Genomic DNA, 26,576 nt, shown 5'->3' on the forward strand with positions numbered 1-26,576 from the left:
TTAGAAAATTAAGAAAATTATTTTCAAGAAGCAGTGTGCATTTTAGGGTCTGACCCTTTTTTTTGTTGCTTTTCTGTTGCTGTGAAGAGACGCTATGACACAGGGAGTTTATAAAGGAAAGCATTTGACTGGGGGCATGTGGTTCTTGAGTGTCAGAGTTGATGATCATCAAGGTGGGGAGCATGGTGCTAGAGCAGTTTCCGAGAGCTCTCATTTGCTCCTCAAAGTGTAGGCAAAGACAGAGAGAGAGACACACACACAGAGGCAGAGAGCTCTAACTGGAGTTGGCATGGGATTCTGAAACTTCAGAGCCTAATCCCAGTGACACATCCCCCCAGCAAGTCCACATCTGCCAAACCTTTCTAAATTGTTGCACTAACTGTGACCATGTGAGCTTATGGGGGCCACTCTCATTCAAACCACTATCGCACTAAGGCAACTGAACAAACTCCAGTACCAGGGATGGGACACTTCCCTGTCATTGTTGACCCTGAGGTCCCTACACAAGACAGACTTTGCCACTGATACTGATGTGCATCCCAGGACTGGATCACGAGAGTCGATTGCTGAGACTCTACCTGCGGGCTCAGTTGCTTGTTTGTACTCAGGCTAGATGCCCTTATCAGACTCAGGAGCCAAGACTGGTAGGATTTTCTGTCCTTCATTCGATCTCATCTGTTCCTTGTTTAGCTGTAAAACACCCAAGAATCTCATTGCAGGTTGACCGCTGCTTCCTGTCATGATTATTTCCCACCATAGCTCCTATAGATGTGTTTTCATGTCTTTCAGATGCCTCTTTAAATGTGTAGAACACTCAGGTATCGTTATGTAATGAGACCTTTTTACATAGCGTGGGGAGGATCACTTAGGGCCCATTGCACTCCGTTGTAAGCACATACCTACTGGTCTCAATGGACAGTAGCTAAAAGCTTACTAAAACATGGTTTACAAGGTCCAGCACAGCACACCAAGACTTCATTCGTTCAGAACAACACAGATACTTAGAAGGGAGGCATTACATAAGAGCTTCAGAATCAGTAATCATTCTTTGTGAGCTATCCCAGCTCCTCAGTCTGGAGTGCTGCACATGTCACCCTCTAAAAGAGACACTGGCTTGTGCTTATCAGCTGTTTCCCACTCCACAGACTCTCCTTTCTGAGCAGCAGTTGCTCTAGTGGGAACCCCTGGTACTGCCCTGTTAGAAACCCCTTTGGTTAATTGCTCCTCAGGCTTTAGGGACTTGGAGAAATTGTCTAGCACTTCTGGCATTCTGTTAGCTTTTCCCCTGGGAACTCCAGCTTAACATAGACATAGCCACATTTGCTTGTGAGTGACCTGGAACAGAACCTATCATCTTCTCTTTCATTCCTAACCCATTTTGATTGATGTAGCACTTACGACAGCCTAAGTCATTAAAGATCAGATTACTGTGGGGCTCAGCAAAGCCAGCCACAGCCCCAGTGTCTGCTGCATTGACTAGCTTCCGGTGGATACAGTCCTATTATGCTTGGTGACCTGAGCATGACACTACTTCTTTCATTCCCAGCTGTCTTACCATCCTGTCTCATCCCGTCACTGTTTCTTCCCACGGGTTCCAAGGGTTTGGATCCCTTACTGGTATGATGTGTCTTCTTTCCTATCTGACCCAGCTATAAAAATGTCGAGGAAGTGCCTCCACTTCATCTCCGTAATCCCCTTTAGTATCCACAGCAAAGATGGCCCCCATCTGCCTGTTTTCCATTGTGATTCCCCCTTATCTGCAAGACAGCTGGACCATGCTTGGATATCTTGTGGCCTGTGTCAGAGTCAGTGCATCTTCTCCCATAATTCATCAGTGCTGTTCCTCAAGCTCCAAGTATCACATTAACATTTCCTAAAGTCCTGCTGTGTCAAGGCCGACCAAAGAAACAATCTCAGTGAGGGAATGTTAACAGACCTGATCTTGTGACGTCTCCTGTGCATTGTTGAACTTTTATATCTGAGGAGACAAATGTCTATTTGTCCCAAACATAGTACCAGCAACACAGCCTAAAAACAATTCCAGAAAAGTCTAGCTTGGTTAAAAACAATGCATTTAATTAGGGTTATTTACAGGAACTTTGGCAATTTATATACAACTGAAGGAAAAAGAATCCCCCACCACAGCTATTAATGTCTATATACCCTTGGGGGTGGGTGGTCCTCAGCCCACTCCTCTAGTAACAGCCTGTGAGTAGGGGAAATGTGGGACCCTAGGAGTACCTTCCTCCATGACAGAAGGCCGATTGGCCCAATCGTAGGCATAGCTGCTGACCATTGAAGGGGCAGTGGCACACTGTGCCCATGGGACAAGGCTTCTCGGCATGGAGAGAGCTTCAGTGATTTTTATTTTTATTAATTTTTTTATTTTTTTGGTTTTTTGGATTTGGTTTTCTTGAGACAGGGTTTCTCTGTAGCCCTGGCTCTCCTGGAGCTCACTCTGTAGACTAGGCTGGCCTTGAACTCAGAAATCTGCCTACCTCTGCCTCCCAAGTGCTGGGATTACAAGCGTGCACCACTACACTGGCGCCTCAGTGATTTCTAGATGCAAGCATGGGTGTTGCAGAGGACAGCTTTCACAGCACTTCACGTGTAGTAAAATTCAAGGATTTAAGCTAACTGTTTCTAAAGACCTTAAGAAGTAGCCACTGTGCATTTCTCCAGTAACTTTTCTAATAATTTATACAAGGAAAAAAGGAAAAAAATGCCCAAACCCTTATAGCTACAGGCATGTTTTAAAAGTGGACAAAGCCCATGGCTGTAATCCTAGTACTCAGGCTTCTGAGGCAGGAGGATCTCAAGATTGAGCCAGCCTGGATTGCTTAGTAAGCTTCAAGCCAGCATGGGCTAAAACTTAACATCAATTTCTTCGTTTTTGTTTTGTTCTGTTTTTTTTTAATTGGAATTTTTCTTTTTGTACAGGCTATTCTAATCACCATTTTTCCTTCCCCCAACTCCTCCTAGATCTTCCTCACCCATTTCCCAGCACCCTTTCTTTCTCTCTCTTTAGAAAAACAATTAGGAAAACAAACCATCATTTTAAAAAAAAATCAAGGAAGAAAGGAGGAAAGAACAGGAAATGCATACAACACAAAATTGAAAACCATAGTATATATGCAAAAGGGCAGTACGATAAAAAAAAAAAAGCCCAAACAGAACAGAATTTTATTCAGCTGTTAAATAAAATTATGAAATGTGCAAGTAAATGGATGGAAGTAGAAAAAGTCCTCCTGATGAAGTAACCCAGACTGCAAAATACAAGCAGTGTGTGTTTTCTCTCCTATCTAGATGTTAGCGTTTATAGGCATGCTGTAAACTGTATAACCATAGAGGGTAGATATAGAGTAAGAGGCTAGTGGGAAGGTGGGGCAGGGGGATTTCTCAAGGAAGGGGAAATAGGACACACATACGGGATTGGAGCAGGGATTAAATGGGGAGAGGGGCGGCGGAAAGAAGGAGGTAAGGGGAGGAATATGGAAAGGAACAGCTAACATTTAGGACCCTTTGAGGGTCATATGGAAACTGAAGAAGCTTAAAATGTCCATACATATAAGAGACGTCTAAATGGTATCACCAAATAACCGGGGCGACTGTACCCCAACTAGACACAAGTGCCAGGAATAGGATGCAGCTAGTTTGTTTTTCTCATAGGCATTTTTTTTATTCGATATATTTTTTATTTACATTTCAAATGATTTCCCCTTTTCTAGCCCCCCACTCCCCGAAAGTCCCATAAGCCCCCTTCTCTCCCCCTGTCCTCCCACCCACCCCTTCCCACTTCCCCGTTCTGGTTTTGCCCTATACTTCTTCACTGAGTCTTTCCAGAACAAGGGGCCACTCCTCTTTTCTTCTTGTACCTCATTTGATGTATGGATTATGTTTGGGGTATTCCAGTTTTCTAGGTTAATATCCACTTATTAGTGAGTGCATACCATGAGTCACCTTTTGAGTCTGGGTTACCTCACTTAGTATGATGTTTTCTAGCTCCATCCATTTGCCTAAGAATTTCATGAATTCATTGTTTCTAATGGCTGAATAGTACTCCATTGTAGCTGCCCGCAGCCACATGTAAACCGGGTTACCTGTTGAGAGAATTTTGGGGTCATAGGGAAGGGGGGCGAAAAGAACGTGCGGCCAAGTCAATGTTCACTGATCAAAGCCGTAAACTTTAATGGCGCCGGACCTTTTAACAGTTTGGGCAAACCCTCCCCCCAGACTCCAGGCTGAGTTCCGGTGGAAGTTGTCTAGCTTCTCTTGGAGGTCTTCGTCTTGACTGCTCCGGCAGCTGGGTGGGTCACCTGTTTAATTCAGGAATCCCTATACCTGGAGGAACAATGAACTTAACCTTTACTACGTGCGCTAGGGTGGAGCAGGATCCTGGCTAACTGGGAGAAGTTAACCTTGACCAAAGTCAAACTCTGACCAAGTGCAAGACTGCCCCAATATGGCTCTGTACATGTCCTCCCTTTTTTTATTAATTTGAACACGAGGAGGTAGAAAACAAGTGGATAAATATCCTTCATAAGAAGGCGGGCCTTAACCAGGAGGGGAAGCATTGACCGTAATTCTTCTTAAATATTGTATAACGTCTTTTTCAGAGGAGGGGTAATAGGCTCCCTTATTATTTTAAGGACAGCCTCTCGACGTTAACCCCTATGCAATTAGGTGTACTTCCTGGGGACTCAGAAGCAGAAATTCACCTCCCCATGCAGTGCTTTGCCTCGCACGTCTCGCTGGTACCCATGTTTGTTCATAAACAAACACACATAGATCTGAGTTCTATGTGGCTCCCTCTTTGGAGATCCACTTGTGTAAGTTTTGAAGCCAGGGGGGTCTGCAAGTGTCTTTAACAGACATGTAATCTCTCCATCCAGGTGAGCCTGGGTGGAGACAGCCAGTCTGCTTAACAGACAAGGTCAAGAGTTAAAGGTGGAATAGGATTAACTTGTCCCAGAAGTATCCAATTCAGTTGTAAATTAACAACTTTAAGGACCCAAGGCTTGGCCTCTGAGGTGGGAGAGGTAGCCTTGTGAATCAAGAAATAAGCTGTTACTTCTCAGGAAAAGTGGAGACTATATGTTAAATTAACACAGCTGGCTGAAGATTGTTAGCCATCTTCAAAATTGGAATCTTCAATATTGGAATTATTTCTAGACTAGTCTATGGTTAAGTCAGCTGAACACAATAAGGAGAAGAGTCATTTTAACTCTTCTTTAGATTAATTTTTCCTAAGCTAGCTTAACAGTCTCTATGTTCTGTCCCACAAAGTCTAAAAGCTTGAAGCTAGGCAATTTATCTAACCTGGGACATTTAACAATTGAGGTAAGTCAAGAACATATACCCAATATAGCTCTTATGTTACCATGGTCTGGGCATTCAGCAAGCACAGTCAGCATATCTTCTGCAGCATTCTGTGGAAAAAACAGAGGACATGCCTTCTCCCCCAATATTAAATCAGGATCATGGCATATGTTAGTAAGTGAATTCCTTCATTTCACCTAGACATCAATATGCCTAATTACAAGATGTCATATACATTTAGCAAGGAGTTTCTTGGCATCTAAATTTTAAAATTTTTTTTTTTTAAACATGCAAGCATAATTTAAATTATATGCACAGGGACACAATTTCCCCTCTTTTCTTTCTTCCAAGAAGATATTGTTTTATTAATTTAAGTTGGAACACAAAGTATAAACCATAACATAGGCAATAACTATGTAATTATATAAAATATAGTTGCTTTTTCTGTTAGAGCAGTTGCAACTAGACAGCCTAAAAATGAATCATTAGTCACATGTACATATTTTTTTTATCTTTTAAATTAGAAATATGAATATCATTTATCTGTAATAACTAAGTCCTCTAGGATTTACACCATTACGTGGTAGAGGTAGAAATTGAGGACATCAAGAACAAATCTTTATAATTTGATGTGCACAAAATATAAAATTATTTCAAATACCTAAAGGACAGTCATTTAGAGAACATATCCTTTGTTCTTAGAAATTTGAATCACATTTGTATAAACTGTAGAAATTAAGAATTAGCAGTATTAAAAATGGACCAATTTTAAGCAATTATAAACCATGAGCTATGTATATCTACTATTATTAAAAGCTTGACCTTTAACATCTTAAAAATAGCTGCTATAGCACCCAATTCAGGTATCTGTGTTGAAGCAGGGAGAAACTTAAAGGAATAAACATGTGATCTGATAGTACAAATTATCTTTTGGATAACAATTATTAATTTTGCCTAAAAATGCTTGCCATGTAATAGACCAACCATTAATAATAAATTTGATTGTTGCTTGAAGCAAGGAACAAACGTTTCCTACCTTGAAAACAGAGGTTTAAGACCTTTTGTGGCAAGCTTAAAATGAGGTAAATATAAGATAAAGCCAATTAATATATCTTAACAACCTTTGAAAGCCATTTACCTAAAAATTCTAAAAGTCTATAGGAGCAAGGGCCTGTAACAAACATTCTATGAACATTATACACTGAAAATTTTAAGATCTTAACTTCTAGTATAAAAACAGAGACAAAACACATTTTTTTTTTTTAATTTATCTGCCCTAGATTCCACCTTTAGTCCTTGGCAAGGACTAGATCTGAGCCTTTAACTAAGACCAGACCCAAACCTGCTAGGACGTTTTCAGGATTAAACAAAAGAAACCTGTAATTCCATGGTCAAAGGAACCTACTTGATATCAAATACATTTCTACAGAGATATCCTTTTTAATCTTGGAGGGTTAAATTTTGCTCCTACCATTGTAGCCTATAAACTTGTGGAAAAGTGGCAATGGGCCTCTAAAACCCATAGCTGTATCACTCTCAAAATTATCTTAATTACAAAATGTTAACAATTACGAGCCTGCAAACTGAAAACTGTAGCCAATGACACACTGATTTTTATTGTAACTCAATGTTTTCTTGCAATATTAGAGCACAATTGTAATTTTGGAAGCAAATCTCAATTTTAAACAATCTATTTTCTTTAAAATCAATGGCAAACACATATTTACAGCACAAGGTTTGTATGCCAGTTCTTATGTTCAAGTGTATAACAGTGTAACTTATTAAAGAGACAATATTTTAAATCTTAATCTTCATTAAGTCTAATCTCCAGGCCAAGATTCACATGAAACACCATGCCAATTTAGGAGCGTCTCAAAGGCCTGTATTTCCTGGATTGCGTCATGCCACGTGGTGTTCAAAATGGCGACTACCCTAAACTACCAGCCTTAATCGTCATGCCACGTGTTTGTTTAAAAATGGCGACTACCCTAAACTACCAGCTTTCACCTAACATTTGTTAATAACATTATACCTTTTAAATCATGTGCAGTGACTTAAGCCAATACTCTATAGTCAAGACATGCAAAATATACCTTTAAATCCAATTATAAACAAGAACAAAGCATGAGTGGCGTTAGGCCACGTGTAGTTAGTTAAGATAGCTCTAACACTGAATCACCAGTTTTAAACTAACCTTTTCTTAATAACGCTATACCTTTTACATAATAACCAATTAATTTATAACTCTTTAGTCAAGAAATGTAAAGCCTTATATCATTAAAACCAATTAGAAGCAAGTATAAAGCGACTACATGAATTTCACAAGCCAAACCAAGGTCTTCCCAAATCTTGAGGTTTCTGGGCTTTAAGAGCGGCTTTTTCCCCAGCCATGCTTGCCTCTTGGGTGAGCTGCGCTGTGGCGGCGTGGCTTTGAATCAATCCCCACACAAACTGTGGCTAGCTCAAGAGGTTACCAGCAGATGTAATCTTTACCAATTTTTTCTTTTTAACATGAAACAGTCATTCACACAAAGACACAGAGAGGACATAAACATACACATAGACAGACAGTCGGTGCACCGGGACAAACACGGAAAGATACACAGAAAGTTAAGCGTGCTTGTTAAGCAATTGCATCCATTTTCCTCTTTAAACAGCTCTTAGAAGCTGTGGACATATGCCTATTTTTAAAAACCCCTTTCTTTTCGCCGAAATCAGCTCTTACGAGCTTTGGGCAATGCCTACCAAATTCCTTCCCCATATTTCCCTATCTTATCAACCCAAGCAGTCCTGCGCTGGGTCCACACAGTATGCTTGAAAAACTGTATCCATTCCTGCACTCACAACAATAGACACGAATTCACTAGCGCTAGTTTTGACTTCTATGTTGCTTACCGTGCGGATACCATTAATTTTCACCTTTTCCGCGAAGCTTCGCTGGGTAGGGCTACCTCAAGAAATTCTCTCGTGCCAGGTCTTCCCACGTTCAGGCGCCAATATGTAGCTGCCCGCAGCCACATGTAAACCGGGTTACCTGTTGAGAGAATTTTGGGGTCATAGGGAAGGGGGGCGAAAAGAACGTGCGGCCAAGTCAATGTTCACTGATCAAAGCCGTAAACTTTAATGGCGCCGGACCTTTTAACAGTTTGGGCAAACCCTCCCCCCAGACTCCAGGCTGAGTTCCGGTGGAAGTTGTCTAGCTTCTCTTGGAGGTCTTCGTCTTGACTGCTCCGGCAGCTGGGTGGGTCACCTGTTTAATTCAGGAATCCCTATACCTGGAGGAACAATGAACTTAACCTTTACTACGTGCGCTCCACCCTAGGTGGAGCAGGATCCTGGCTAACTGGGAGAAGTTAACCTTGACCAAAGTCAAACTCTGACCAAGTGCAAGACTGCCCCAATATGGCTCTGTACATGTGGCGCCCGAACAGGGACATGAGCACGTTCTTTTCGCCCCTCTTCCCTATAACCCCAAGATTCTCTCAACAGGTAACCCGGTTTACATGTGGCTGCGGGCAGCTACATTCCATTGTGTAGATATACCACATTTTTTGCATCCATTCTTCTGTTGAGGGATACCTGGGTTCTTTCCAGCATCTCCATTGTGTAGATATACCACATTTTTTGCATCCACTCTTCTGTTGAGGGATACCTGGGTTCTTTCCAGCATCTGGCAATTATAAATAGGGCTGCTATGAACATAGTAGAGCATGTATCCTTATTTTTCATAGGCATTTAATTGAGGATAGATTTCATTTCAGCTACGTGGCTAGCTCAGTGTGAAAAATACTGTGGTACTCCCCTGATTGATTTCTATCAGTTATTCTCAGATCCTCCCATGCTCATTATTAGGTCTCTATTGTCTCTTTACTACATTCTGAGACTTGTGGCTTTATTATTCACATCTTCCTCTGGCTGAAATGAAGCTGAAACAGCATAGATTTGTCTCAGCTGCAAAGCTCTTCCTGAGTGAGTCCAGTTGTTTGCTCAGGTCCCACAAACCCATGGAGCTTTTGTTATCTAATCTCCTTTTGCCAACTAACTGTTAAGCTGGCTAGAAAGTCTCTTTATGGAAGACATAAATCCAGCTGCTGGTGTTAGTGACAGAAGCGACGGCTGGGCCTGCTATGTTACACAGGCCAGGTGACCCAGAGTTCGAGCCCCAGACACCATGCTGTTGTTCTCCAAGCCCCACGGTATGTTGTGGCACCTGTATGTACCTACTCATGAAGCAAAATTCTAAAAAATCTGATGATACACATATGTCAGAACTTTATATTATATCTCATAACCATATGCTCAAATTGCCCGTTAAGATAAGGTGTGGGAGCTGGAGGCGTGGCTTAACAGTTGAGAGTACCCGCTGTTGTTCCAGCAGACCTGAGGTCAGTTCCCAGAATCTGCACTGGGCTGCTCATCACCAGCTTCTGCCTCCAGCTCTGGGCCTTCTGTGGCCTCTGAGGAAACCCCGCACAGGTAGCAGACATACACACGGAGACACATAAAATCTAAACGGTGGCCAAGAGGCTTAGTAACATGTCTCAAATTAAGATTCTAGGGATGTGTTTTAATCTAGTCAGTAATTTATGGAAGATAGCATCTTTTTGTCCTTATCTAGGAATCAAGAAAGAATGATTCTTAAACAGTTTAATTTTCAGTAAATTCACAGTCTGGTTTTTAGGTGGCAGGTGAAATATATAACATTTAGAAAGAACTTAAGGTTTAACCGGAGGAAGAGCCTCTGAGAAGTGATTCATGAAAAGCTAGAGGCTTATATATGTAACTATTTTTGCTTTTAGAAACCTCTTGGATATCATTTGCATTCATGCATTTCCCACTCTATGCTTCTCTCCTGTGGTTTGTAATATTTCCACAAAGTTGTGCAACCGACCCGCTATAAACATAACTGTTCCACAGTTAAACATTGTCACTGACTCCCAAAGAAACCCCTGTGTAGAACCATCCCTCCCTCCTCCTGCCTTGGGCAACCACTGATCTAAATCCGTGTGGTTGGCCTGTTTGGGCTGATTTCACTTTTAAGTGGGTAACTTAAGTTACAGGGAAATAGTAATCAAAACAGAGTTAGGTATTGATAATAATTGTGTAGGCAAAGTACAGATTTAACAGTTGGCAAACAGTCCTCTGATATGGAATAGACTTTCATATACACTGAAGATGGTTTTAAGCTGCTAATTAATTTTTCAGTATGTTATTTTGGACATATGTTTTCCATTGATTAGGTCATTCATATAAAGAGTTAGTCCTCTATACCCGTGGTTTCTATATCTGGATATAGCCAGTCATCAATGGGAAATGGAGTTTTGGGTATAATAGTTTTATACATACTAAACCCAAGACTTTTCATTCTTAATATTTCCACAGTAGTGCAGTATAGCAAGTACCATTTATATTTGTGTTAGGCATTCTGAATAATGTAAAGATGATTTAAAGGATACAGGGCATTATGCATAGGTTATGCAGCTCTCTCCTGGCTTGCGTGACTCTCTGCATTACTCTGTGGGTAGGAGGTGTCTTACCACCACTCCCCGGGTACAGAGGACTGTAGAGGCTAGGGAGAAAGTAAGCTTCTCAGTATTGCTGGGAGTCCAAAAGAAACGTCAGTGTCTTTGTGTGCTGTCAGACAAACCCTGTGGTTTGTGGCTACTGTGCCTCACTCGAAAAGAAAGCTAGTTACCAGAAACTTTTGTTACTTATAGTTATTTTTACAGGTGAATTTGATTTACATTTTTATTTTATAGTTATGTAAGAGGCTTAAGTATAAGAAATTTTTATTTGTGTGTATTCAAATGTCTTTTCAAAACATGAGTCAGTGTACATAGAAGGTTTCTTTAATGGGCTGGAATATGAGGCCAACTTACACTATGTAGAGAAAAGTAGGATCCTACCTAAAATTAAGTGTGTATTCTTAAACATGACACTATTTTAGAGACCCATAGGCTACACTGAGTATAAGCTTAAGTTCAAGGCCATATTTTCTCTCTGTTTTTATTTTTAAATTTACTCTCAGGCATGATATAAAATGTATTTCTTCATGTCATAAATATTTCTATGGAGATTCTTAATTTGATATGGACTAGTTTTGTAAAAAGTACATTATTTCTGTCTGTAGATTAAGTGCTAGAAACCTTTTAGATGAGGAAAAACCAAAATGGTCACAAGTTCCCTAAGGAACAGCCAAGAGTGACTTCAAGAGAATTCCTTCCTCTGATACTGGGGTGGAATGTAGCTTGCGTGCTGCTTGGTGAGTGAGTGGTGAAGGTTTCGAGCATGCGATGGAGACAGTGAGGACGAGGAGGAGGAGATTGTTGAAGGTCAGAGAGACATTGAAGAGTTCGCAAGCCAGGTTGATGCTGGCACATTAGAGCAGCTAGGAGGGTTCAGGGTCCTCAGCCATTACCTTTCCCATTTCGAGTCCGAGGTTTAAGATAGTCCATGTCATGAGTGTGTGCAGACAATTCAGAAAGGTTTGCAAAGGAACCCTAAAGCCTGCGGCCCGTGCTCTCAGCCCCTCCCTGCTGCTCTTCTCTCGGCTCCAGCCGTGCCCCACAATGCCTGGGGTCTTGGTGTGTGCGCTGTCCCTCACTGAAGGGACTGGTCATCTCTGCTCCCATCCTAGAGCAACACTTCACGACTCAGGGTCATAGCCTCAGGTGTCACTGCCTAGTGACCGTGACCTGGGCACTAACAAGCCCTGGAGGTTTTATTTGTACTTAGCTATCGGAGTTATTTTATATAACTTTAGACTTATTTACACATCTCATAGATGTCATTAACATTTTTTTTTATTGAAGACTTCATAAAATTCTTCAGATGCATCACAGTCTTGACTGTCAGGGGGTTGCTGTGATCTGCACTTCTGTCTAATGAGCTTTTGTGGACCCTTTACGGCATAATCATAATCTTGCAGTTTTGTGGTTTGTTTGTTATTCCTCATTAAGACATACATGTGTGTCTTCCCTTCTCTCCTCCCAGTCCCTCTGTCTGTTTCCCTTTCACTCTCTCTCCCTGTTTGTCTTTGTATTCTTCCCTTCAAGGGTAAAATACTGAGCTACATCTTTTGGTGCCGGTGCCTATAAAATATTTTTTTAAGTACAAGCAGGTTGCTTGTGGGTTGTACAGTACCACGCCTGATCACTGTGCCTGTCTGATTGTTGCTAACGGGCAGCTTTCTGTCCCCAGGTACACTGAGGAGATGGTACCTTGGCACCCTTGCCTGAGACTCGTTAGCAACTGTGAGCAGAAACTTTCCAGTCACACAGCAAGGCGCTTGATTACGATGGAAAAGGTGAAGGAATTTGAGGTAAGTTGCCTTTGCATTTTTAGTATAAATTCTGGAAGAGTCAAAAAACCAGATCTTTCTAAATAGTTTTCCTGGCATGTTTGGAGATGTTAATCTTGATTTTGATTGTACAGGACAGTAGATAAGTTTAGGAAGAAACAGACGTTGAACTTGGCGCAGCCAGCTGTGGCTGTGGTAGGAATAGGAGAGCGGTTGGTTGGCTTGAAGAGCAGAAGAAACTCGCCCATGCCTCGGCCTTCTTTAGATTCCTGTTGCAGAAACAGAACTTCTTGACTGCAGACCTGAATGTTTGTACTTATTTATTACAGAAGTGTATTTGTGCACACACATCCATACCTCAGCACGTGTGGAGGCCACATGACACCTGAGGGACTCGGTTCTCATTTTCTACCATGTGTCCATGTGTAATCCAGGGATTGAATTCAGGTCATCAATCTTTACCCACTGAGCCACCTCACCATCAGCTGATTGACAGATTTTAGTCAAGACTGTGATTCTTTATATAAGGAAGGTGATAAAATTTCCTCATCTACTGGGTAATATCAGTAATCCTATTCATCCATTCTTGTATTCTCATTCCATTCTCTCTCTCTCTCCCCTCTCTCTTTTCTCTCTCTCTCTCTCTCTCTCTCTCTCTCTCTCTCTCTCTCGCTCTCCTCTCTTTTCTCTCTCCCCTCTCTCTTTCTTCTCTCTCTCTCTCTCTCTCTCTCTCTCTCTCTCTCTCTCTCTCTCTCTCTCTCACACACACACACACACACACACAACATATAAATTTGAGAAAGAAAAGTTTTGACATTTGTTACTTCCTATCCAGATTAGAAGTGATACGAATAGTACCGCATTTAATGAGGCTGTGGTGACACATCAGAATGCCCTCTCTGCTGTCCTCTCTGGACTGACAGGCTTTCAAATGCACTGGCTGTTTGGGCCAGCCCTGTCTGCATAGGGTATGCAGAACAGGGTGATTGTGTGTCCAAGTATTTTGTAATGCCCTTCTCTAGTCTCCATTTGATTAGTTATCATCTAATTTATATCTTCTAGGTCTTTCACAGTGGTGACTTAATCTGTATACCGCCCTTGTGTCTGTCGCTTTCCATCCTTTATCCCTTCCCCATTTGTAATTGATCTTTAATTTAGAGCCTGATTAGCTCTAAATTAATTATTTACGCTGACATTTGGTTTACACTGACAGATCGGAATTTCTCTCCATATCTTAATCATATCTTCTAAATAGATTTTTCTAAAATATTACATTTTGCTACTTTATGCAAGTGTTTTAGTTAATTGTGTTTATTATTAGATCTTGTTTATCAAGGTATATCAGTACTAAACAAGTATTACTTTTCAGTAACAGCTTGTCTTTCTTCAGATAATATTCATTTTGTACTAGATAATTTGCCAGTAATTCTTTGTGGAAATCAAATCCTTTCCTGAGTATGATGATTTACCATTAGGTGTTTAGAATATTGAGGAATCCAGCAGAACCCTGTTGCCTTACTGTCTGTTGCAGTTGATTAATCAGTACTGGCTCCTCTGACTCTAAACTCTTCTCTGATGGTGCTAATGTTTTCAATACTTACCTTGTAGGATTGCTTCCATGTACCAGCTAAGCTTTCTATTTTCCAAGAGTTACTGTGCTGTTCTTGGGGCCATTTATTCTAGGTACAAATATTGTGACAATTATAATATAGTAAGTTAAACATGAGTGAGTTTAAGAATCAAGTTAGCATTTCTATAGCAAATACCTTGAATGCTTCAGAAGACTAGGTAAAGTGAGCTATTAAGATAGAGCACACTGACTGCTCTTCCAGAGGTCCTGAGTTTAATTCCCAGAAACCACATGGTGGTTCACAACCATCTGTAATAGCATCTGGTGCTGTCTTCCCCTGTGCCTGAAGAGTTGTGTACTCATATGAATAACATAAACAAACAAACAAACCTTTTTTTAATTTCTTTTTTTTTTAATTTATTGATATATTTATTTACATTTCAAATGATTTCCCCTTTTCTGGACCCCAGAAAATTGAAAACTAGGTAGCTAGCTCAGTGGATAAGGGCACTTGCCACAAAGCGTGAAGACCTGAGTCTACAGGGACGTGTCCTCTGACCTGTGTCCCGTGTACCTACTCCCAGTGAGATAAATGAATAATGTGGCTTGTAAAACACATCTAAAGAAAGATGAAAGTTGGGACTAGAAAACGATCACAGCTCAAGTTTACTGACTCAGTCTGCTTTGTGTGCAGTTCGTTCTTGGTTCATTTGGTACAAGACAGAACAGGGGCTCTGTGGGTTTGATTCTGTAAATACTGGCAAATCAGCAGCAGTGTTCAGAAGCAAGCATTGGATTTGAATTTGAGGAGCCTCCCATTTGAGGAGGTGGAAAGGTCAGAGGCTGGTGTCTCCTGAGAGTGCATTTCCTGGCTTCAGTGTCTACCTCGCAGCTTTGTCTCACACAGCCTCTGTTGTTCAGCCTGCCTGTGCTGTTGCTTCCTCTGTGCTGTTGCTTCCTCTTTATACAGTGATTCCAGTTACACAGGATGAAGACACCACCCTTATGATCTCTTTTACCCTTAGTTACTGCCTCAAAGGCCCTGCTCCTAGCTTTACTGTGAAGATTGAAGTAGGGCTGATATAAGCCTTAGCGGGGAGATATAAGCTAGGCCCTAATGCTAACTGTCACCAACGTGGTAGAACACAAGAGGCTGGTTGTTCAGAGCGGCTCCTCCTTTCCAGTCAGTGCCATCTCATGAGTATGGATGCTTTTCTTCTGGTATGCTAAGGGTCGTGAGCTGTGGATCATTCGATAGTAGTTCTACAACTTCTACAAACTACAGAATTTAATACAATCACTTGAGTTAGTAATTGTATTAATACCGGACATGTTATGTGCCAAGCACAAGAGAGATACTTACACAAAACAGAACTATTACTTGTAGATGTTATGGTTCTAGTTCTTGTTAGCAAAAAGCAAAGTATATCACATTAGCTTTCTTTATGATATTGCCTACATACATAACATTTCTTTGGAACACACATAAATTACGTTCCAAAGAATTATCCAGACATGGAGAAGATTCTCATCCATTTCTATTTTAATGGAAATTAAAACAAGCAATAAACTAGCATCTGTGTGCACTAATTTCATATGTGCTTTCTCCTGAATTTAGTTTAAAAAAATGTACTATATTTCTTCCAAAAGTATGTTTCTGTAAGCAAATTTAATTCAAAGTCAAGGGAAAAATAGCTTCTGAGAGTTCTTGTTGTATATTAAAATGATAAATAAGCTCGCTCTCCTATAAAAACAGTGCTACTTCTAGCCTGGCTCCCTGCTTTCATTTTACTGTTGTTCTTATTTGAAACTGGTGCAAGCTTGGGCATTGAGACTGGATCTTGCTGTATAGCCCTGGCTGTGCTGGAACTCACATGGTGGTGAGTCTAGCCTTCAGTTCAGAGAGCCCTGTCTGCCTCTACCTCCCAATGGTGCCCCACCACACCTGGCTGAAATAGAATTTTTTTTTTTTTAAATAAGAAAAAGCCTCCTAATGGCCACATTCGTATTCTCTAGGCTCACATTTGTAAGTCTTAGCTAGTGTGGGGTTTGCTGTTAATGTCTTGTTAATGTGATACTCTGGTGTTTGTTTTTAATTCACTGTTTCCCTTCTGCCTTCTGTTTCCTGCTGAGGAATGGTTGCAATTACATCAAGATCACAGCCCTTTATATAACAGGTGGACACAGAACTGTCAAACAGTCCTCACATGTGGTTCTCAGGCTTGTTAGGTGCTGTTGACTTTGGCAGAGGGAGAATATTACTATTAGGTTTTTGTATGTCCTAGACTGATCTTTGCCTTGTCACTTGTGAGGTGTAAAGTCATGCTCAAGTTGGGGTTACTCAGTCCATTGTTAAAGGGCTCTATTGTTTAAGGCTCTATTGTTAAAGGTTCTATTGTTAAGTGGCTCCCCCACTGTTTAAAATGTAGGAAATGAGTTAGAAAGATTGTCTAAGGAATGTGAATGTCTGTACATTCTTAGCTTTAGTTTTGGTCTCTTATTTCTTGTACTTGGTGAAGTCGTTCTTAATAACCATGTCAATGTTACGAAGATGCTTGGTAAGAAGACATTTTTGTTGTTTATAAAAAACACATTTTGATGTGTTTATAAAAAGCTAAACAGAGGGGAGGCTATGTTCTATGGAGGTGTGAGCGTCTTAGTAAGGGTTTCTATTCCTGTACAAACATCATGACCAAGAAACAAGTTGGGGAGGAAAGGGTTTATTCAGCTTACACTTCTACATTGCAGTTCATCACCAAAGGAAGTTAGGTCTGGAACTCATGCAGGTCAGGAAGCAGGAGCTGATGCAGAGGCCATGGAGGGATGTTTCTTACTGGCTTGCTTCCCCTGTCTTGCTCAACCTGCTTTCTTATAGAACCCAAGACTACCAGCCCAGGGATGGTGCCACCCACAAGGGGCCCTCCCCCTTGATCACTAATTGAGAAAATGCCCCACAGCTGGATCTCATGGAGGCACTTCCTCATCTGAAGCTCCTTTCTCTGTGTCAAGTTGACACACAAAACCCCAGCCTCAGAGCAAGTGAGGTATGGGGGAAGGGGGTGCTCAGCAGGCCCATGCCAAGGCATCCCTTCCCCCTGAGGGACCAGCCACATGGTATAATATAGATTCGAGTTTATTCAGGGCATGGAGAGGGGAGTTAAGAGAGTTGTAGAGGCAGAGAAAGTAGAGGAGTAGAGGCTGGCCATGACCAGGAATAGCGAGAGGGAGGAGGGAATGGGGAGAGAAGAGGGAAGGGAAGCAGGGAAAGAGTAAGGGAGGAGCAAGAGAGGAAAAAGAGAGCAAGGAGGGACAGGCAGCCCCTTTTACAGTGGGTCAGGCCTACCTGGCCTTTGCCAGGTAACTGTGGGCGGAACTTAGACAGTATCCTTCTCTGATTTATTCTAGAGACTAAGTGAATACAGTGCCAGGTTTTGTCAGTGCTTGTTTATAAACATTCTTATCTTTGAGTTTCTTTCCCCATTTCAAAGATGAGAGCCTTCCTTCCTTCAGCCTGCTGAGGACTAAATAGGCAGAGGTGGAAACAAAGCTTGTCTTTGTCCTTGAAATTCGACCTTTCCTATATCACATCATCCTCACTGAACATGTTTCTCCCTGTAGAGTGTGTTGAGGTGAAAGGTCTGGGTGTGTTGGTTAGTGGCAGCATGCTTGCCTATCAATGCCAGACCCGGGGTTAATTCCCATACCACAAAATAAATAAAAACAAATGTTCTAAGGCATAGAATTTTTAGATTCTATTAAATGTATCTTTGCTTTACCCTCTTGTTTTTAGCCAGTATTCTCAGGGTGCCATGACAGTATGCAATATATATTGCCAGGGTTAACCTTCTTCTTCTTATTGACACATAATTAATTATTGACATTGGTATAGATGTGTAAATGCTACAAAACATTTTTCTTATGTAAAGTTTATTGAATAAAAATATTGATCTCCAAAACATAAAAGGATTCCAATCTTTAGACATCCCTAGATTAGAATAGTTTCCATAAAATGGTTTTGTGTTTTGTGCTGGCTACCTAAAAGTGGTATGCTTTCAGTGGCTTCTGCTAGAATCTGTGGGGTCCAAATGAAATACCTTCAGTAGCTACCTAATAGATTTTTCTTTAAAATTTTATTTTTGTTCATATATATGTGTATGTATATGCATGTGTATGTATATGTATGTGTATGTATATGTATGTGTATGTATATGCATGTGTATGTATATGTACGTGTATGTATATGCATGCATCCACTTGTGTGCATATGTATCTGTTTGTATGCCATGTATGTGCAGGTAGCCATGGGGGCCAGGAGAGGGTGTCAGATCCCTTTGAGTTGGAGTTACAGGCTCTTGTAGGCCACCTGATGTGGGTGCTGGGAACCAAATTCTAGCCCTCAGCAAGAGTAATATGCTGTCTTAACCAGAGGGGTGCATCTCTCTAGACCCTTCAGATTAAAATGAAAAAAAAAAAAAAGAAAAGAAAAATAAAAAACAGCTATGCAACCTTTCTGGTGTCCTTTGCAATAAATACTTGTTTAAGTATAAATACTACTACTACTACTACTACTACTACTACTACTACTACTACAACAATGTCGTCGTCTACATTAGATATTTGTTTATATACTACATTGTCATCATCATTATTACTGCCACTGTTATTCCGCACCTTGTTTGTTTTGAGGCTTACTTATTTGTAGATGATAATTCACTTATTGTTTAATAAAATTGAGAATTACACTATATAAGAACACAGTAATTGAACATAAACTCAATCTAGAACTAATTGTCCAAATCCATTACTATCAAGTATGATATATGAGGGAGAAAAAGATAGCCTTTCAGATATTCTGCCTGGGAAGTCAGAATATTTATACAAACCTTGTTTTGGCTTGAGGTCCTTGAAGTCTCAGGAAGGCAGAAAGGGATACAGGGGTGCCGCATGCCATGCTGTTTGAATTCCGCTCAAAAGCAATTTGTTTTTGTTGTTTGAGTTACTTTGCTTGGCTTAAATCATAGAGGGCCATCATCTTTTCTTCCACCTCTCTTCAGTTAAGTGATTTTGCTAAGCAGACGGAGAACCCCAAGAAGAAGTGAGCCAGCTCTCCACCACCTCCAGCAAGGGTGACCAGTTGAGGTGTGTGCGTCTTGCAACACAGGCTGACAGGTGTGAAGTTGAGCCACTCAGTAAAGCCCAAGTGAATGAGTGAGTGCGTGAGTGAGTGAGCGAGTGAGTGAGTGAGTGAGCGAGTGAGTGCGTGTGTGAGTAAGTGAGTGAGTGAGTGAGTGAGTGTGTGAGTGAGTGAGTGAGTGAGCGAGTGCCTGCGTGAGTGAGTGAGTGAGTGAGTACGTGAGTGCGTGCGTGAGTGAGTGTGTGAGTGAGTGAGTGAGTGAGTGAGCGAGTGCCTGCGTGAGTGAGTGAGTGAGTGAGTGAGTGCGTGAGTGAGCGAGCGAGTGAGTGAGTGAGTGAGTGCGTGAGTGAGTGAGCGAGTGAGTGCGTGAGTGAGTGAGCGAGCGAGCGAGCGAGCCAGCGGCCATGGGTTCCAGCTCTCATCTCAGGCTCTAGAGCAGCAGTGGAACGGGCTCAGGTGGCCCGGGGCCTGAGTGTGTGAGGGAAGTGGGACTGGGGTAGAACCCTCAGGAGCTTCATCTCCAGCTCTTGTGTGGGCGATGGGAGCTGTACTTTGTGGCTCTTTGTCTTTACTCTCGTGCCTATTCAACTTAACATTATCTTCCTACGTGTTTCCTATTAAAATCTGAATTTTCATCCTCTTTCCTCTTTATGACTCCTAGGATCCAGTGTTGAGATTTTATGTGTATTTTTCCTCTACAAATAAGTGTACAGCTTAATGAATACCTATGAAGTGCATATCCGTGTAGGCAGCGTTAGGTCTGTTCTGACCTTTGCAGTAACCATTTCTTACTTTCCTTTGAATTTACCCCTAAGCAAAACCAGCAAAACACATACACATCTTCACTAATTCTTTACATGGATTGTGAAAATGTTATAAAGTTACACAGGATCAACATTATTTCAGAAAGTGGAAGTGTTTATGTGTGGACAAGTACATGCTTTTGTATGTCCTTCATCCTTTGCGCTTTAAGTAGATAAGATCTTGATTCTTGTTAGTTACAACTAAATATAAAACAGTGTTTGATTAATTGTTGCTACTATCTTAATATTTCCATTGATATAGTTACAAACTTTAATGAATACACATAGGAAATGCTCATACTTCTGTATCATCGTGCTGCATGTGGATGTCCACGGTACTTATTTTACACTCAGAGACATTATGTTCTGAGTGTAAATGCCCAGAATTCACTTATTAATGACCTGTCATTTTGAGACTCTAGATAAAATTGTAATACATTTTCATAGTCTTTAGGCGGCTTAATATTTTGAAATTTAATTTTATAAGGAACTGAATAAATGCAGATACAAAGCATAAGGATAAAGATTTTTCACCTTCACTGTGTTCCCAGTAAGAATGACACTACAGATTGAATGGTATTGGATTCCAGACTTTTGACCTGCTTGTCCTTGGTTTGGAAATGGCCTAATGCTGTTTATAGTTGTGTAACTTTAGCACAAGTGGTTTCTATGGCTACTGTCCAGTACCAGATGTAGAACGGTGGGAAGCTTTGATAAGGAGAGCAGGATTTTTAAACAAAAGCCGGACATGGGTAATTACCCTGGAGCTGAACTGAGGCCCGTTATGTTCAGCACTGGCTGTCACTCACAGTTCAGCCTCCCCTGCCTGCCGCTGCCTTTTCTTCCACTGCTCAGCTTTCTCCCTCACACTGAGAATCTGCATCCTTGCCTGACTCGCCAGCTAGCCTCGTGGTCTTTGCTGACAAATGAGAGGGGCACCCTTAGGTAGCTGTGTTTGCTGTGACAACAGTACTGGTTTTCACTTAGGGAATGAGTTTTACGAGTTGTTTGTATTTGCCTATTTGCCACGAAACTTTGGTTCTGTATAAACCCCTGTCACTTTAGTAATGTTCCGTGACTTAATATTAGTGACGTAGAAGAAGTCATTATCTCACTATCGGGGGACTGCCACTTCTAAGACTACTTAAACCTGACCAACAGTTGAAATAGAAGCAGTTGGATTTCTGTTAAAAGGACTCTTGAGTCCTGCAAGCTTATCTCCTGGATGGGGAGCTCCCCGTAGCTTGTAGAACAAGCAGTTTAAAGTTAATATCTAAGTGGTGATTTGGGGGTTCTGTAAAATTAGCTCTTAACACTGAGAAGCATGGCTGCAGTGCAAAGTGCTGCCTCCGGTCAGTGTGGGTGCTCAGGGGTCGGACTGTGGAGCTGAGTTGGTGCAAGCCATTGACGATGGCTGTCCAGTGGAGGGAAGAAGGTGAGGAAATTGGTCCTGGTTTTTGCTGAGAGAAGGAGAAATTGTGGAGTAGGTGCTGTGAGAATGGAGGATGTTGTGTCACTGAACATATTTTACGTTCATTCATTCACCTTTCTTATTTTCGCACATTGTTTTTTTCCCTAACTTAAAGATAGGTTCTCACAGAAAGAAATCCATGGAATTCCATACCCAAGCTGTATTTGTGGAGCCACATCTGTCAAGTGTTGGGCTTAAGTAGACCAGGCTTTGTCCTTTTCCATAGAGATTTTGTTCATTAGGAGAAAGTCACCCTGACTGTTCTGTGTAAGCTGTCGGGGTGGTGACATTGAGAGCTATTACACGAACACAATGCATTTATCAGAGGAGATGGAGCTTGAGGCAAGAGACAGGCACAACTTGGTAAGGCAGCTGTCGTTTTAAGTCAGATGGAGAGGGATGAGAAGGGCTGTGGGATATGCAGGGGATCCTGATACTTCAGCTTCAGTGAATGCTGGGTGTCTAGGAAACAACCTGAAAAACCAGCGATACTAGTGTGAAAGGCCTTTTATACTAGCGAATGTTTCTCCTATCAGTGGTGGCAAGGCTGTGAAGGGTGTTTGTTCGTAGAGTGGCAGAAGTGTTATGACACTTCCCTAACTTCAGAGGGAGGGGAGGCTTGAGCTAGGAGATGATAGCCTGTGATGCTCTGACAAGGCTGCAGACCTCCACAAGTAAAGACGAGCTGTGAACCAGAAGTGATGGGATGTGAAACTGAAGAGGAATTAAGAGTTTGGGGATGAGATAGACATCGCATGATGGTGCTGGGTAACTGGGGCGAAGGATGGGCTCAAGGATGACTCCCAAGAAATCTAGATAGGGACGATCGAGTAGCTGGTTTTCCTGGGCATACATATATCCCCCTTTCTTCCTTCTTTCTCCTAAGTGCCATCCACCATGAGGTCCTCGTTACTCTGAGTCTCCAAATTGCCTTGTCTTCTTCTGCACATCCCCCGTCCATCTCATTTCCTGGACAGCAGGCCAACACATTTTTCAGAAAGGGAATAAATAATGAAAATCTAGTTTTTAAATTGGTGACTCTCTAGAGTTCAGAATTAAGTTACAGACTCTTGGATAATGTCTGCGTTACCCTGCTCTGTTCCTGGTATTATCGTTGGGCATAGTTGGTGCCCCTTTGTCTTTCTGCTCACTGTGCCTTAACTTTCAGTCTCCTTTCATGTTCCAAAATGGACTCGCTTTTCTCCATTCCCCGTTTCTTTACATAGAGTTTTGCTTTCGAATGTTTATAGAGTTTACATTACTCTGAAGCTCTTGGATAAGTGCCCTTCCCTTTATATTCCCATGGGTTGCCATTTCATCCCACCATTTAACACCAGTGTGCTCGGAAATGTGTCACTGATGTCTGTCTCCCACCAGGATCTGTGACCTCACAGACCTCCAGGCCTTTCCTCACTATGTACAAGTGTACATGGAACTCAGTTTACTATATGTGGAACTGTTTGTTTAGTATATATGGACTGTCTAGTGTATATGGGACTGCCTAGCATATATGGAACCATTTAATGATTATTTAGGTCCCCTCATTTGAAGTAAAATCATAATGAACAATATTTAGATTATTTTAAGGAGGAGTAGGAACAGGTAATTCGGGCTAGCTAGAAGTTTCCTGTTGGAAATAAACCAAATTTTACCATCAGTTTCCTCTTTAGGTCCTTGGAGCAGACTATTTTAGTCCTACAATATCTAGTAGGCTTTACTTCCCACGTAAAACAGCAGAAGTGGCTGAAGTGAAAAACTACCACCTTTACTTTATTTAAGGAGGAGGTGATGGAAAAGAAAGGCAGACTTGCAAGGGCACGCTGTGAACAGTGACCTCTGCCTCAGCCGTGCTGGCAGCAGCACACACACAGTTCCTCTGACTGTGGGCTACCTTGTGTGCTTTTCCTTTCTCCTACAGAAGGACTTGGTTTTCACCCAGATGAGTAGCACTGCTTCAGAATCTCTCAAGCATGCATGTCTTTTCCTAGTTCTGCATCGTTCTTTGTGGATGAAATGATGTGCACACATGATAATACTGTCTAACACGATCATCCTGGCCATAGGAGGGCTGTATGATGGAAGGTGTTTAGGACAGTCAAGACGTTGGGCAAATGAAGCTGGATGCTCCAGATAGTGTACAGCCTTCACAGCTACAGTTCCATCTACATCAGGAAAGCCCATGACGAAGAACTACCTGCATTAGCCAGCAGAGGGCAGTGTATGCATGAAAGTGAACCACTGCCTTGTGAGGCTTCTTTGGCAAGTGTGTTAGAATTCCTAGATGGTGTATGTGTACAATTAGCGATACTGATAGGATGATGGTTACGAGGCTCTGTCTAAAAGCTGAGATCTAAAGTGTGTGCTACCATAGCGTTGCTGTCCCAGGAGGAATGTCCTTTAAATGTCAGACTCCATTTTGAAGGACCCACTAATCTACCATGTGGGAAATTGACTGAGTCATCTATATGTGTTCACATAACGTCTAGTTTTTAAAAAGGACAGAAGGATAATGAGAAAAGCATTGAGCCTTTGATGTGTGACTAGGCAGCAGCCCCGCAGTGCTGCTTCCCAGCTGTATGCCTTGTGGCAGATTGTTCAAGCTCTTTCCATCTCTGTTTCCCTATCTCGAAAACATAGATGAAAAGAATGCAGAAAATCAAATAATTACCATAGACAAGACCCAGTTGATAACAAATACATAGTAGTTCTTTTATGAATGAACTTGCCTCTTTCATGTAGCCTTTACAATGGCTGATTGTGTTTGAAAGGTGAGAGATGTGAGAGCTGATGGTTTTTGTGTTTTTCTCCTGAGCTTAGCTCCTGACTGAGAAATGACAGGACGCAATAGTGTAATCAGATGCAAATTTTACTTAAGGAGGCGTTGATGTGACAGAAAACTGCAGACTTCCAAGGGAAGGCAGTTGTTCATTTCTCTTTGACTCCTGCTCTTACCAACAGCTCAACTACGTCTGAAGCGGGCAGTGTGGCCTTGCTCTATCTCCACAGCTTTCACGTCTGCTGTTTGTCAGCTGTGACTTTTCACTTCATATGCTGCCATATTTCATGTTCATTAGAAACTTACAGAATCGTGGTTCTGCAGTATATAAATGATAGATACCATGATTGATCGCAGTAGGTGGATATGGAACTGTTAGAAAATCCAAATGCCAAACACCAGGCAGGCTCGAGTAAATGGAGGTCAAAGACTGTTGCTTGAGGGTACCCTTCCCCCCTTTCAGAGACGCATGGTGGCCTTCAAGCTTCTGAGATTCAAAAAAAAAAGAAAGACAAGACAACAAATCAGTCCTCTACCCTCTAGCTGTTGCTGGTGGAGATGAGAGGCAGTGTGAATAGAGGAGACTGAGGTTTAAAATATGCAGAGTTGAATGTCATCGCCCAAGTGCTTAAGAGGAACTGAATGACCTATGGGCAAGGAGAGAAAGAGAAAACAAATTGAATTTGCTGTTTGTTTTGAGTTGTTGTGGTGATGTCACTCTATATGGCATTTCCGTGTGATGATAGATGGTCCATGAGGAACCTTTTTCAATTAGGACATTCCCACAGAGGTGGGAATTTTAGCCAGAGTCCCTGAACGTCTGGTTTACCTCGACGCAAGACTTATTGCTGCCAGGTCCTTGGCTGCTCAGGGAATTCGGAGCTTTGGGATTCCAGGAGTTTCTGTAATGTGTTTCACAGCTGGGAGAGAGTTGATTTTGAAGGTGGATATTTTGAGCACAGGACTCATACATTTACCCAACACAGATTTCTCTCTATTTCTCAGGATATGAGGAGGATGTGGCTTTTCCCTGAGCAACTGACATTTTGATGGCTAATTATCCAATTAACTGTCTGGTGGCTAGATGCTTTTGCTGCCTTGTCTCTGTGGCACTGAGGAAAACACATCTTGCCCTTACTGCTCAGAGTTCTTTTTTATGAGCCTATACTGATTGCTTGAAATACTGGTGTGACATATTCATCCGTGCCTGCACTCACTTTGGTCACCTCTGTCCATTCTGTGTTACCAGTTAGCCTTATTCATCTCCTTTAGTTCAGTGATAATTTGCTCCGTGAAGGAAGCTCATTTTCCACAGTGCTTGGCTCTTCTCCCTCCTTGATGGATTCATATCAGAAGCTAGGGTGAGAAAGAGGCACAGCCTGGCCCTGTGGCATCTGCATTTCTCCTCTGCCCGTCCTCATCACGGGTGCAGTAAGGTATTCACACAGGTGTTTTTGGTGTGTATTTTGTGTGGCTGTGGGAGCCATAAGGAGAATAGGGGACAGAAAGGCAGAGCTGGGAGGGCCTTGTAGCCAGTGTTTGGTTCTTGTGTCAAAGAGGAAAGCAAGACTCCATTCAGTGAAGTGCTATATGAATTTACAGTAAATTTCCAAAAGTCTGTGTGTAGTTGAATGTGAATTTTAATAAATACATAGGAAATGGAACTTTATTTCTACTTAGGTTTCTATTTCTACTGAAATTGTTTGTGAGACCAAGTGAGAAGCTAATGTTTCCTGTTTCTGCCAGTCTCCTCACATCTAACCCAGACCAGCTCTTTCAATACCCGTTGAGTATCCGAGTTCCAGCCCTTATTATCTGTGAAGTCTATAGATGTGGAACTCCCTAGTCACCCCATATCTGCATCTCTTGTGTTGGAATTTCTTGTGCTAATGGAATGTGGATAAAGTTTGAAGTTTTGTGTAACTTTTATGACATTACAAACTGCCACAGTTTCTTGGTGTATACCTCTTTTCTTGACTAGAATCTTCTTTGATATTATCCATAGCCCAGATGATTTCAGGGAATGACAAGATAGTTGTAGTCTGACTGTGTTCTCTTTGCCCAGGGATGTGAAGTGAAGTCACTTGGAATTTCCAAGTGTGATGCAGATGTAGACTGTGTGTACACACTGTAAAGCCAAGCAAATGTATTGTGACTTGCTTAGAGAATGACTAGTGTGGCAACAAGAGGCTAACAAAAGAAA

General features: G+C 41.7%; 1 protein-coding gene across 2 annotated transcripts in view; it reads left to right on the forward strand.

Annotated features, from left to right (window-relative positions):
* Trmt11 (tRNA methyltransferase 11 homolog) overlaps nucleotides 1-26,576 on the forward strand; it is a 66,396-nt gene that overhangs the window by 38,477 nt on the left and 1,343 nt on the right. For both annotated transcript variants that reach the window (XM_052169708.1, XM_052169707.1), the window contains one exon: nucleotides 12,520-12,640. In XM_052169708.1, the coding sequence (XP_052025668.1) occupies nucleotides 12,520-12,640 (121 nt within the window). The remainder of the gene's footprint in view (nucleotides 1-12,519; nucleotides 12,641-26,576) is intronic.

The sequence above is a fragment of the Apodemus sylvaticus genome, chromosome 23 (genome assembly GCF_947179515.1).
Source record: "Apodemus sylvaticus chromosome 23, mApoSyl1.1, whole genome shotgun sequence".
In the NCBI taxonomy this organism is placed as follows: domain Eukaryota; kingdom Metazoa; phylum Chordata; class Mammalia; order Rodentia; family Muridae; genus Apodemus; species Apodemus sylvaticus.